The sequence below is a fragment of the Acytostelium subglobosum genome (genome assembly GCF_000787575.1).
Source record: "Acytostelium subglobosum LB1 DNA, scaffold: scaffold40, whole genome shotgun sequence".
NCBI lineage: Eukaryota > Evosea > Eumycetozoa > Acytosteliales > Acytosteliaceae > Acytostelium > Acytostelium subglobosum.
The window spans coordinates 39,530-52,962 of NW_012236493.1; the positions used below are offsets into that span (position 1 = coordinate 39,530).

Genomic DNA, 13,433 nt, shown 5'->3' on the forward strand with positions numbered 1-13,433 from the left:
CATCATCGCGAGAACATTTTGTGGTCAAACTATGATGTTCATTCTCCAACACATCATTTGTATGTGTAATGAATAATAATAATACAGATAACATATTCAATGCACGATCGAATTGATAATACTGCCCATTGTGAAACCTGAATCATTCTAGGTCATTACACTTTAATGTTTGATGATCTTCATTCTGAACCTCAGGTATTCATATTACTCATATATAATAGTGTAACAGATTTAGTATGCAAGCACGAATAATACATTTCTTTGGCATCCGGCCAGCCACGGACTGAAAACTGAGTTAAGGCGAGGATGGCGATCTTGGAGTCAAATACGGAAGAAGGAGGGAGGGAACAAGGTTCCGAAATGGTCATAGTGGCGGCCAGGCAAAGACCAACAACTAGGCATTGTAGCAACACTTCATTCACGAATGGAAACACAGATTATGGACTCGTCATGGCGATGATGACTAGCGTCTACTCGATGAGCAACATAGAGATTAAGAAGAACAATGCGGAATACGCATTCTTCTTCAACTACGTTAACAATGCCACTCTGACCAACAACCAGCTCACACCTTTGGGGGGTAACACAGGCATCTTGTGCGCAACGTCATCGATCATATTGTCCAATGTAACGAGTAACTTTGCCAGCACCAACTGCACCTTCACCAGCTTGGGTTGCAATGTCACTGGAAACACAGACACCCTGTGTCATCTATTACCTCATCGACTCTCACCTTTGGAAATTGCAGGTATCGCCGTTGGTAGCACTGTCGGCGCAATAATTCTCGTGGTGGCCATAGTTCTCATTACCAAGCGAATAAAGAGAGCCCGATCGTCATACAACCAAATCAATTGATTGATTGATTGATTGTAAATAAAGAAAACTCGACATGGCTCTTCACTTTTAAATAACATCACCATTTTCCAATTGTTTAATCATTCAATCAATAAATCTTACAATCACAAGACAAATGGAATTAGTCCATTGGTTGAACTTATGTATGATATTCATTCACTTTATTGTTTGAAAGAGTAAATAATCATGACTTGATGGAGTTAACAAAATTGTCAAAGTGGATGGTGACAGGTAGACCACAATCCTACAAACAAATAAATAAACTCTGAGAATACGATTGTTCAATTTTTTTGATCTTGGTTTATGGTGTGACTGTTGATAAAACTGTAGATGTTGACATCTGATAGTTCATTCATTTTGTTATTATCATAATTAATATAAACATATATAATACATATATATCATATATTATATATATATATACAATATAAAACAAGTTATATATACGACGACAACAGGAGGAGGTGACAGACAGACTGGCTCACATTGGGAGAGAAAGAGAGAATGTACAATATATTTAATAGAAAAAGAGGAGGTGGTATAGGAGGTACATTGCTCAATATCAATCTGAAATGGATGATCATGACAATGTGCTTTGTCAATGTTGTCTACCTGTTCTATATGTGGGGCGCGAGGGACAGTGCCGTATGCTACCCTCCACCAAAGGCAGAGCGCCACGTGACCAAATACAGAAACGGCGCAATCTCACCCAACCTGCTGTACAATAACGACTTTGCTCAGAACTGGGTGGCCTGGCGACATTACGGTCGCTACCGTCTGTCTCACTTTTCCAACGGTGTGACACGCGCCACCAATAAGCAGCACCCAATACATATGCTGGCGATATACGATGGCGATTTCATTAATGCCACGCCAGACCTGCCGTGGAACGGCGTGCTGCAGCCGGTCGACCTGCGTGACCACACCTCATTCATGGGCTCGGGCTACTACGAGCTGCGCTTCGACGTCGACTACATCAACCTCAGCCTCAAGGGCAACCTCAACATCAAGATGCGAGCCGTCACAAAGGACTTCACACCGATGGATGCCCACACCACCGACAACGTCTTTTCCGTACCCAACACGGACGGCAGTGGCAACCAGCTGATGAACCCGAAAAAGGGCGAGGTGCTCAGTGATGCTGTCAGCCACTTCCTGCGCGAGCATCAGAAGGACCTGCACGTGCTGACATCGCGCGCATCATTGGTCATGTACTCAAAGAAGCCTCTCAACTATGTCACATGCTACATCTATCCCGAGGTGCCAGGCATCGTGTTGATTTCAAACACATCGCTCACTGTCCGACATGTCGACTACAAGGAGGATCCAAGCGTCAAGGTGAACATGCAGCGTTTCGAAAAGGATGACAGTGCCAAGTTGTCTGAGAAGATTGGCGACGAGTTCAAGCTGAGGGACTTGATGTGGGAGAAGCGCAGAGTGCAACCATTCTACAGACAGTCCACGCGACACTTTAACAAAAAGACCGATACGACAATCACAGCACAGTTGGACGTCTCGCGATTCTCACGTTTGATCGAGTTGTGCAAGCAGTGGGATGGTCCCATGTCCGTGGTGATCTATATAAAGGAGCAAAAGGACATCAGAGACCTGAACACCTTGCTCGAGGACAGAGCCAACATGGCCGCACTGGAAAATGTCGACATCCATCTGGCGCACAAGAGGGAGCTCAATGAGAATCTATATCCAATCAATGAGCTGCGCAATATTGCCATCGAACTGAGCAAGACCGAATATATCTTCACGATCGATGTGGACTTTGTAGTGTCCAATGGTCTGAACCAGCATATCAAGAGCCATCTTCAGAGCACAAACTACCCAGTCGACGTCTTCTTTGTGGTGCCCGCGTTCGAGCTGGATGGATACTCGATGGAGAACACCAAGATATTCCCAAAGGACAAGAGAGAGTTGGTCAGTCTCCTCAAGCAGGACAAGGCTCGACAGATCCTTGCCGCCTCATTCGAGGAGGCGCACAAACCAACCGACATTAACAAGTGGATCCGTGCCGAGAGCACGTACGAAGCGATCTACTCTGAGCACTGGGAGCCATTTGGTGTGGTGCATCGCTCGGCCATCAAGTACGACGAGCGCTTCGCCGGCTACGGCTGGGACAAGGTGTCACACATATACTATCTTCACAAACTGTCGTTCCAGTTCCTGGTGTTGCCCGAGGCATACACCATACACATGGAGCATGCGACTTCGACGTCATGGGCCAACAGGACCACCGCCGACAAAGAATGGATATTCAGCAGTTGGTTCGAATCGATCACAGAGTTCAACTTCAAGTACTTCCCGCAATACTTCAACCCGATTGATATGAAGAATGTGGCGACAATGAACCACGATCACAACAACAATCACTGGTTCGACCATAAAGTATAATAATATAATAATAGATATAGCGAAGCGCCAACACCTCATCAGACTGAGTTGAGTCCTATTCGGGATAGTTTATTAGAAGGTTGAGGAGTCCTCTGACCTATTATTGTTTGTGGTTGTCGATCCACCTCTGGTGCTGTTGTTGCCAGACATGTTCTGCATGCTGGTGTTGGTGGAGCCTGTTGATCGGCGCATTCCGCCAAGATGTCCCTGGTTGTAAGAGATCAGTATACTTATAACTGGAATGATCTCGGTGATGATCAGTCCAACAAAACTGAACACAATGTTGGATGGCTCGGTGCCAACCAATATCAGAACAAAGATACAATGCAGAATGAATCCGACCGAGCATGTGGAGGCCACCAAGAAGATCTTCTTCTGGTACTTGGTGCGCTTGACCTGGCGCTCAGTCTGCTGGTTCTTTGAGCCCACCAGGTTGTAGATTGACCAGCCAAAGTAGACAAAGGCCGAGCCGATGATCAGAGATATCACCGCCTGCACCACCGCGTAGAATATTGAGACGGCGCGCTGAGGGGTGGTGCTGCTGGGGATGACAGTCATTCGTGCGCCGCACTCGCTAGCAGGCTGCTTCTTGGAGAAGTTGAACACCAACACAATGATGATGAAGATGATGTAGATGATCACGTTGATGACGATAATCATTTGTCTGAATCGTTCAAAGAACTTGACGTGTAGCTTCGAGCTAACAATGACATACCACAGCACGACAATGATAGAGAATGATGTGAAGTAGATGAATGTGGGCAATACAACAAGGATGTAGTCGGCCACCAGTGAGTTGGACAGCTTGCCAGAGGGCAGCATGAAGAAATAGATCGAGCGGATCGTGATGAACGTGGTGATTGCCAGCAGTAGGCCATGGACCAGCTTGAAGCGGACACTGTTGTGAATTAACTTGTAGCCGACAAACACTAGCTGGACGAATCCCCAAACGGCATTCACTCCAAAGAGCACAGCCAGAGTGTAGATGAGACCTGTGGTGGTCTGGTCAAACAGGTGTTTGGTGGCAGTGCGCCACTCTGATAATCTGATGATCGGGAAGTAGGTCGATGAGTCTGTGTTGTTGACTGTGACATTGGCACAAAGGTAATTGAGTCCACTTGCCACTGATAGGTGGAATGTTTGGAGACCAAGAGGGATTAGGGTCTTGGTATCATTGGCACTCTGTTGAGCAAAGTCGAGGATGGGGAAGTCTGAGGTGGTCGATCCGCCAAGCAGACAAAGGGTGAATGAGTCCACACCTTGGTGCTGGAGCTTGACTCCATCATTGAGAATCGTTCCAATATTGGCACCCTTATCATTGAATATTGCAAAACTACCAGGCTTCTTGTATGATACAAAGGCTGAGCTCAATGATGCTGTGGCCGTGGAGGTGTAGAGTTGCTTGCTAATCTGGGATACCAACACACTCACGCATGACAATGGCACTGATTGGGGTGTGAACAGGAGCTGTCCAATGTTGAAGGTGAAGTTGGATGATGACTGGGCACATGCGGTCGTCGTTCCAAGCAGGATTGCCGAAGAACCAAAGCATTGTGATCCTCCTGGTCCAGAGCAACTGCATGCGATTGAGTCCAGATTCTCTTGGAGACGATTCATTCGACACATGGCAGATGAGCGCATCAGGTCGACAAGACGTCCATAGAATGCATTCTGGATGGCTTTGGCAAAGCGGTCAAAGTCAAAGGTTGGACCCCAGGTGGTAGGCTTGACCGCACCACCCTTGATCCATTGAGCCTTGACCATGACACCTGGCATCCATCTTGCCTGTGTCCACGTGAACTTATTGGTCCATTGATGATCGCTGACCCCACAGCCTGTGCACTGACTTATATTCATCTCGTTGAATCGGTACTGATTGGCCAAAGCTGCATAGCTGCGGTCTGGCACCTGGCATCCCATCTGCTCCTCACATCTCGTCCTGTTGTTCTCTGATTGAGTCCACCACGTGCCACCCTGCTGCGTGCATTCTGCTTCATTGAAGACCTCTGGGAAATGTGCATAACAACCCATTGGGGAATCATTCTGCTCGTTCACCTTGCATGTTGGAGGGTCCATGTTGAGTGGGCGCGGGAACATACACTTGCCAAGACCGTCTGGATAGTTGATCGTGTTGGCCTGTTGGAAGAAGTATGAGTCTGAGCACACTCCAACATTATCACACTCATCCTTTGTCAGACATTCGTTGCCCTTGAGGTTGCACAAGTTAACTGGGCTGTCCTCAGGTCCCACTATAGACGCACATTCAGAGGTTGAGGTGATGGTGCTGCAGTCAACCCAGAGGTGTTTCTTGGATTGACATGTGGTCTTGTTCGTAGATAGTGCCAATCSGGCAGAAGCCTCTGTTGTCCCATATTCCACCAAGGACAAAGTTGAGACAATCGTCTTCAGTGATGTTGATCGGCTGGACGACACAACCGGTGAATCCAGCACATGAGTAGCCACATTTCTCGCTGCATTGACCTCGGGCTTTGCATTCGGATTCGGACAAGTTGGGCGCGTATTGTCCATTCGGGAGCAGACACACATTAGACGAGTTACATGCGCCACTGCTGCCAGAGAGATCAGGGAACTTGAAACAGGATGTTTGATTGTTTGGACAATAGCCACAGAAGTTGCCATTGGGACATGCAGCTGCCTGACATGTTGCGTTGTTTGGCGCACAAGTTGGACAGATGCTGACCTGTTCGCACTGTGTCTGAGTGGCCTGTTCGGGGTAGAAGCCAAAGCCACTAAAGTATCCATCGTAGCAAATGTCGTGTACGGTGAGACATGTGTTGTCCAGACAGTGTGGCGCGGGGTAGCAATAGTCCTGGATCTGTGATGACTCATATGTGCTGTACTTGCGATACTGTAGGCCAGTGTATGTTGAGCAGTCGTCGGTCAAGAACAACTTGTACATCTGATCGACCAGTGTGTTGATGTTCTGTACGCTTCCCAGACCAACTTGATACTTGAGGAAGTAGAGTGTGGCCGGTGTAGACTCATTGAGCACACAGTACAGGTAGGCCTTGTCCTGTGACACACGGCTTGGTTCACAGACCCTGCTGTAAAGGTTACAGCTGACTCGTTGTACTCCAGTGGCATTGTTGGTGTTACACATGTCATCATTCTCACAATACACGTCAGAGTAGACATCTTTGCATGATCTCAATGTCCTGTCAATGTTTAGACGGAACTCTTTGTAGTCCGACTGAGGAATAGTGCATTCTCCACGATTGATACTCGACAATGCATTGAAGTATTCATCCAAGATCGATGAAGTACATCCAACACTTGAACATTGTGCCTGTACAGCGTCTAAAGTAGTAGATTGATTGATTGAGTGAGCGAGTGGTTTATGATCAAACTATGAAGTTATACTTACTCGTTTGAACACCAAGGAAGATTGGAGTTGGTACGGATACATTCCTCTCACTGCAACATTGTACAAATTGTAGACCAGTGTTACAACATGGGTCGGAGAGGTACCTTGGATCAGAGCTAAGGTACTGACAAGTGGTAGTGGATTGTGTAGTCTGTACAGTTTGGATCGATAGTAGTTGATTGGCCTGTTCCACACATCCATACCATGGATCACGTAGAGTATGAGCATCAATCTCATAACGTAATGTCGATACATTAGAGTACAACGTCTCCTCAAATATCTTATTCTCCTTTGTCTTCATATCCTCCAATATCAACTGGTAATCAGTGTAATTACACTTGATCACTCCTTGTTGGAATCGAACTGGTCCCTCTAAGGCCTAGTGGTGGAGTGGGTAAGGAGGAGTAAGTATGGAATCATTCCAGACCACAATGATGATTAATACTAACATTTCCATTGGAGTCGATCAATCGGTTGGTGAAGGTAAGGGTCGAGTTGAGAAGTTTGTTGAAGTCGCTGATGACTTTGACTGATGGATACACGCTGTAGGATAGGAGGAATGCAGCTTGGAATGAGTTGGACTTGGGTGTGTTGATGGGCTCATTGAAATAGAGGTTGGAGAAGAAGTTGATATCACTAAATATTGGATTGGAGTATAATGGCACGGGTACTGGCCACAGTGGGTTGTTGTACAATCGAGGGAAGAGTACAGAGAATGAAGAGTCGCCCCAATCATTACAAGTGTAGACCTCGCCGTCTGGAGTAGTGAGTGTTGCCGATCCCAATAAATTGTATGATCCACCTCTCGGATAATTGCTTGTGATTGGTGTTCGCCACTTTGGTGCGCTGGAAGTAAATGTAAATGTAAAGTTGGTCTCATAGAATGAGTAGAACGCCAATATACAATATCCYTTGCTGTTCCATTCTCGAATGGTCCAATCTCGAGCAATCCTGAGTTCTCGTCTGAGAGTGAGTCGGGGTCAGGGGAGTAAGTATGGATGGAATTAATCCAGACTCAATCAATCAATTATTAATACTTACTTGTGTCAGAGATTGCCCATTTGAATTGCCCAGGGTTTGAGCTGGGGAGGTAGTTTTCGTCGGATAAGTATAACATTGTGCTCTGGTTGAGGTAGGGGACACCAATGGCCAAGGTCATTCTCTTGTCAACCACGAATGTGTAGAATGTGTATGAGTCCATGTTGTTGTGTACACCTTTGACTTGCTCACCATCATTGATACATTGATGTGTTGGCAACACCTGTGTACATTTAGGCTGACTGTTATCAATCTTGTTGACGGGTCCCGAGTACAAAGTCAATGAAAATGATACCATTGATGAGTGAGGCACCACTGTGAAGAAGAATGTACCATTGGTCCATGATTGGAATGGATAGATTGGAAGATTATCCGAAGGACATACGTCCATCACCGTCAACATATCCGACATTTCCAATCCAGTATACCTTGCAATCAATGTAGTCTCCGCGCCCTTTGTTCCCTCATACAATGTCACGTCGCCCTGATCCTGGCCAATGTAAATCTAACAATAGTCATTGATTGATTAAGTGAGTTAGTCAGTGGGAGTGAGTGAGTGGAATGTTTCCAGACTCAGACATACCCTTATTCCTTCGCAATACTTGGTGTTGGCTTTGTAACGGAATGACATGTTTTGAGTGACGTTGTCAAAGCGATAGGTTTGATTTGCTTGGATTGTGGTCCATGTGTCATTGCATCGATCGTAGAATTGTCCACTGCCAATTGTTGTGCGTGTTGGACATGTTGGACATGATGGATTCAACTTTTTTGGACATTCATTGTGATCGGTGTAGTCACAGGTGCAGTCAATCGTTGGAGGTGCTGGGCATGTGAAGTTAGGACATGTCACGACCTGATTGAAGTAAAGCTCACTGTCAAATGCAATGTCAATCAATGCAAAGTTCATATCAACGCCCAACACATTTGTACTCTTCTGGACAATTGTTGCTGATTGAATATTCATTGCTCCAGCGCTGGACACCATAATCATGAACAACACTAGTGTGATTGAGACAATCCATCGTTCCATGATATGATCGTGTTATGACTGGTTGATTGATTGTGATTAAGTGAATGGAATAAATACAAATAATAATAATAATAATAGTACAAATAATTAAAAATCAGAAAGGAATTAGTAACAAGTGATCAACCAATCAATAAATCAATCACATGACATGACATGACATTGAGTACAATGATCAACTCAAAGGGGGATGTTCTTGATTGGTTATAAGGTTGCACACAATCATCCATAGAATTGTTGTTGGAGTTGATGAGCAGGAGGACCTGGTGCACCTTATTTGTTGAGAGTTGATGAAGATGACAGACTATTTAGATTGAGATGGTTTCGTGTTTGTGTGTTAGGACCTATCTATCCTCGTAGATTTAATAATGTCCTCATGAGGATATGGGCCTAGTTCGGGCCTAGATGGGGGTCGCAAAGTAATAAAGCGATAAAACTTTTAAAATATCTGTTTGATCAAGTGTGATTAATTGTGTCAGTGTTGTGTGTGGATGTGGGTGTTTGATGGGTCATACTTGCACCGAAAGATCAATGTAATCGTTAGAGTATGTTGATGGGTTTTGGAGACTTTCCAGAGGGGCGATCACATCACGTGGTTGACCTGGCATGCCCCGAAACTTGTCTATTGCTAAACCTTTTTCCCTTTGCACCTATCTTGCATGTAGGTAGGAGGATAAGATCTCTCCAAGTTGGTCATGACAAACTTTTAGTTAGAGCAATGTTTGCTAGATGGAAACTTGCACCAAACAATCAAATATTGTGACCCGCCTTTCATCATCAAATGTTTGAACAGGTACAGCAGTGCAGTGCTCTACCTATTCCTATCCCTATCCCTACTCCTACACAATGGCCACACATCTGGTACCATACTTTAAGTCGTACGACATTGATATCCAAAACAAGCTTTGACAGTCTATGTACAAGTACATAATGTTGTTGGTGTCGCCTCTACACCAATTAAACTTAGATTGATCGATTGATGGATGGTCTCCTCATCATCTACGAATATGACGCGTCTTGTGTAAGAGTGTAGTGTACTGAATGAACATATATTGAACTGACTAAGGGGAGAGTGAGAGAGAGTGACTGTACTTCCTCATTGCTACATGTTTATATATATATATATCAATTGACCATTGACTGTCCGCGTACCTAACTAGCTACCAAGGCTTTTGGGTTAAATTCGGTCCAGACATTGTTAAGCTCGTCATGAGACATTGTTGAGACATGCTTCATCTGGACTGGATTGAAGTAGTTGGGGAAGTATTTGAAGGTGATCTCGGTGATTGATTCGTACCAACTGCTGAATATCCACTCCTTGTCCGCCGTGGTCCTGTTGGACCATGTGGTCGATGATGGGTGCTCCATGTGTACCATGTATGCCTCGGGCATCACCAAGAACTTGAACTCGAGCAAGTGTAGAAAGTAGATGTGCGACACCTTGTCCCAGCCATAACCTGCGAATCGCTCGTCGTAGGCGATGGTCGAGCGGTGCACCACGCCAAACGGCTCCCAATGGTGGCGGTGATGCGCTGCATAGAGCTCTTTGGCGCCCCTCCACTTGGCCACGTTGGTCGGGCCATGCGCCTCCTCGTAGGCAATGTCGAGGATGGAGCGTGCCCTTTTCTGTTTGATTAGACTGACCATCTCATTCTTGTCCTGGGGGAAAAGCTCGGTGTTGTTCATCGAGTATCCATCGAGCTCAAATGCGGGCACCACAAAGAAGACGTTGGTAGGGTAGTTGGTGATGTATAGGTTGTGCTTGATGTGATCGTTCAGACGATTCGACACGACAAAGTCCACGTCCACGGTGAACACGTAGTCGGTCTTGCTCAGCTCGATGGCAATGTTGCGCAGTTCGTTGATTGGGTACATCTTGTCTTTGTTGCCCGACTTCATGTACGCCAGATGCAGGTCGACATTGTCCAACTTCTTGGCAATGACCCAGCTCTCGAGCATTTTGTCCAGCTCCTTGACGTCCTTTTGCTCCTTGATGTAGAGCACCACGGACATGGGACCATCCCACTGCATGCACAGCTCCAGCAGTCGTGCGAATCGCGATATGTCCAGCTGCGCAGTGATTGTAGTGTCGGTTTTCAGATTGAATCGACGTGTCGATCGCTTGTAGAATGGCACCACTCTGCGTTGCTCCCAAGTCAAGCCTCGCGTCTTGAACTCGTCGCCAATCATCTCTGACAGTCTCGCCTTTTCATTGTTGTTGTTGTTGTCGTTGTCATTTTCATTGTCATATCGCTGCAGGTTCATCTTGACACTGGGCTCTTTCTTTTGACTGACGTGCTTGACGGTCAACGATGTGTTGGCTATCAGCGCAACGCCCGACTGCTCGGTGAATATATAGCAAGTAACATAATTGAGTGGCTTCTGTGAGTACATGACCAATGATGCGCGCGATGTGATTGAGCCCAGACTGTTGTGATTATCGTTCAGGAATCTTCTGATTTCTTTCTTTTGCAGCTTGGGCGACACCTCCTTTAGACGAAACACCGGATGGCCGCTACCATCCCCGTTGGGCACGGTGAAGGTGCTCTCTGTGTCAGAGATGTCCTCGGGCTCAAAGTCTTGATTGGATGCTCGCATCCTAAGATTGAGGTTGCCCTTTAGGTTGAGGTTGATGTAGTCGACGTCCAAGCGCAGCTCGTAGTAGCCGGCGCTCCGGAACGTTGTGTGATTGCGCAGGTCCACCGGTTGGAACAGGCCGCTCCAATGGAGGTCGTAACTTTGATAGATTGCCACAACGTGTCGTGGATAGGAGTGAGAGTTGACCGAGAAGTGACCAATGCGATTGTATCTACCGTACTCGCGCCAGCCTATCGAGTTCCACTCAAAGTTGTGATTGAACAGCAAGTTGCCCGAGCTGGCCATCTCGGGCGTTGCTGTAAGGCGATGCAAGTAGCGCTCTGCGTCATGCTTGAGTGGATGGCAGAGTGTATCATCCGTTCTGAGCAGGCCATAGAGCACGTAGGCTATATTAAGTGCACACAACAACACTACCAACAGCCTAACATTGACATTGATTATCGGTTTTCTTTTGTTTTGTTGCAACAGAGCATTACGCATATCTTATCTTTGTTGTTGTTTTTCATATATATATATATTATATATATATATATATATGTATGTATATATGTATATGTATGTATATATGTATTGTATAGTATTATATTAATATTAATACAGTGAAGTCCTTGGTTATTATTAGAATGATGATGAATAAATAAATGCATTAAGAGTTTTTGACTTAGGTCGTCTTGCAAAAAAATGAAGGTGGGATCAGGCAAGGGTTGACCAGTCGAGGGTTGAGGGCGAGGGTAGGGTAGGGTAAGGGTAGGGTAGGGTAGGGTAGGGTAAGGGTAGGGTAAGGGTTGAAGGCGAGAGCGAAGGAGTAGAGGGATGTCAAGAGATAATATTTATTCAATAGTTTTATTCAATTAATCAATCAATTAAATGATTGATTTGTAGGCTTCTGGACAGATGATTATTTTTGGATCGGCAATGGCATTCTTCCGAGGAAAGATATTCATGTTGTGTTTAAACTTAATGTATAGTTTGAAGAGATCACATATTGAATTGTTATTGTAGAATTTATCGCCCCATTTCCTTAATGTCTCTGGATTCTCTCGCCATGCGAAATACTTTCGATACTCTTCGTCGTTGTGATCCAGGTAAAGTAGTCGATCCACCAAATCATCGATTTTCTTGAAATCCTTAACATATATATATGATCCAGGTGGCATGTACTGTAATGTTGTCTCGTGACCCAAGTACACGGGCACTACACCATTCATCAAACATAACAGTGCCTTCTCCGAGATGTAATATGGACAGTTTGAATTCTCCAGTGCAAAGTAGAACTTGTATGTCTTCATCACTGCGATCTTGCTTTTGTCTCGTTGTTCAATCGTGTTATATCTTCCGCCTCCTGGCGGCTCGTCTTTGTTATGCAAACAGCCTCCATAGCTGTCGACGTGCATCTTGTCCATGACGCGACGCATGAATTTGATGCGCTCGCTTTCATTCTTTGATCCGCTAATCTCCATATTGCAGATGGTGGTGAACCACGATGCCACGCGGCCTGGTTGTCTCAGCTTCATTGCGCTCTCAAAGTTGAATGGTCTAGTCAGCTCTTGCTCGTAGAACTTGTCAAAGTCGGCTTTGAACAAGTATGACACGGTGATATCGGAATGTGGATATGGATGGAAACTGATCGTCCAGTTGAAGTACTCCATGCAGCTGGGTGTGCCAAAGCATTTGCCATATATGTTGCCGGCCGACTCGAGGCCATACAGCACCTTGACCTGGCGGTCAGGGTGTGGCATTGTGATCATCCAATCTGTAGTGGAGGCATTGAGATCCGATGCAAAGTAGAAAATGCCATCCACTTCATCTACTCTCGAGTGGTCATAAGTGAACTCGATAACTGTTCGATTGTATCCACATTGATGAACACCTGCTATTGGAGCTGGTCCGCCCCATTCATTATTGCCCAACAAGAACAATACCGTCTCATTGGTGTCAAGTAATACATTATTATTATTAATATTTTTAAGGTCCATCCGTAGAGTATCCATCATTATTTTAGCTTCATTGTCATCCAATAGTACAATCCATATATATATAACAGTGAGAAGTATTGATAGTAACAACATAAAACCAATCAATATTCTATATTTTGAAATTGATGAACTAGTTGTCGTAGTAATTGTT

The 13,433-nt window shown here is 45.3% G+C and overlaps 3 protein-coding genes across 3 annotated transcripts; 1 reads left to right on the forward strand and 2 right to left on the reverse strand.

Annotated features, from left to right (window-relative positions):
• Positions 1-1,443: 1,443 nt before the first annotated feature.
• SAMD00019534_122610 (hypothetical protein) lies at positions 1,444-3,258 on the forward strand (the record flags this gene model as incomplete). The annotated part of the gene is made up of 1 exon (XM_012892476.1): positions 1,444-3,258. One exon carries the CDS (start codon positions 1,444-1,446, stop codon positions 3,256-3,258), a length of 1,815 nt encoding a protein of 604 aa, XP_012747930.1.
• Positions 3,259-3,330: 72 nt separating this feature from the next.
• SAMD00019534_122620 (hypothetical protein) lies at positions 3,331-8,666 on the reverse strand (the record flags this gene model as incomplete). Its single annotated transcript, XM_012892477.1, has 7 exons — positions 3,331-5,507; positions 5,818-6,576; positions 6,644-6,759; positions 6,847-7,022; positions 7,093-7,400; positions 7,685-8,186; positions 8,265-8,666. 7 exons carry the CDS (start codon positions 8,664-8,666, stop codon positions 3,331-3,333), a joined length of 4,440 nt encoding a protein of 1,479 aa, XP_012747931.1.
• Positions 8,667-9,860: 1,194 nt separating this feature from the next.
• SAMD00019534_122630 (hypothetical protein) lies at positions 9,861-13,282 on the reverse strand (the record flags this gene model as incomplete). The annotated part of the gene is made up of 2 exons (XM_012892478.1): positions 9,861-11,727; positions 12,363-13,282. 2 exons carry the CDS (start codon positions 13,280-13,282, stop codon positions 9,861-9,863), a joined length of 2,787 nt encoding a protein of 928 aa, XP_012747932.1.
• Positions 13,283-13,433: the final 151 nt, after the last annotated feature.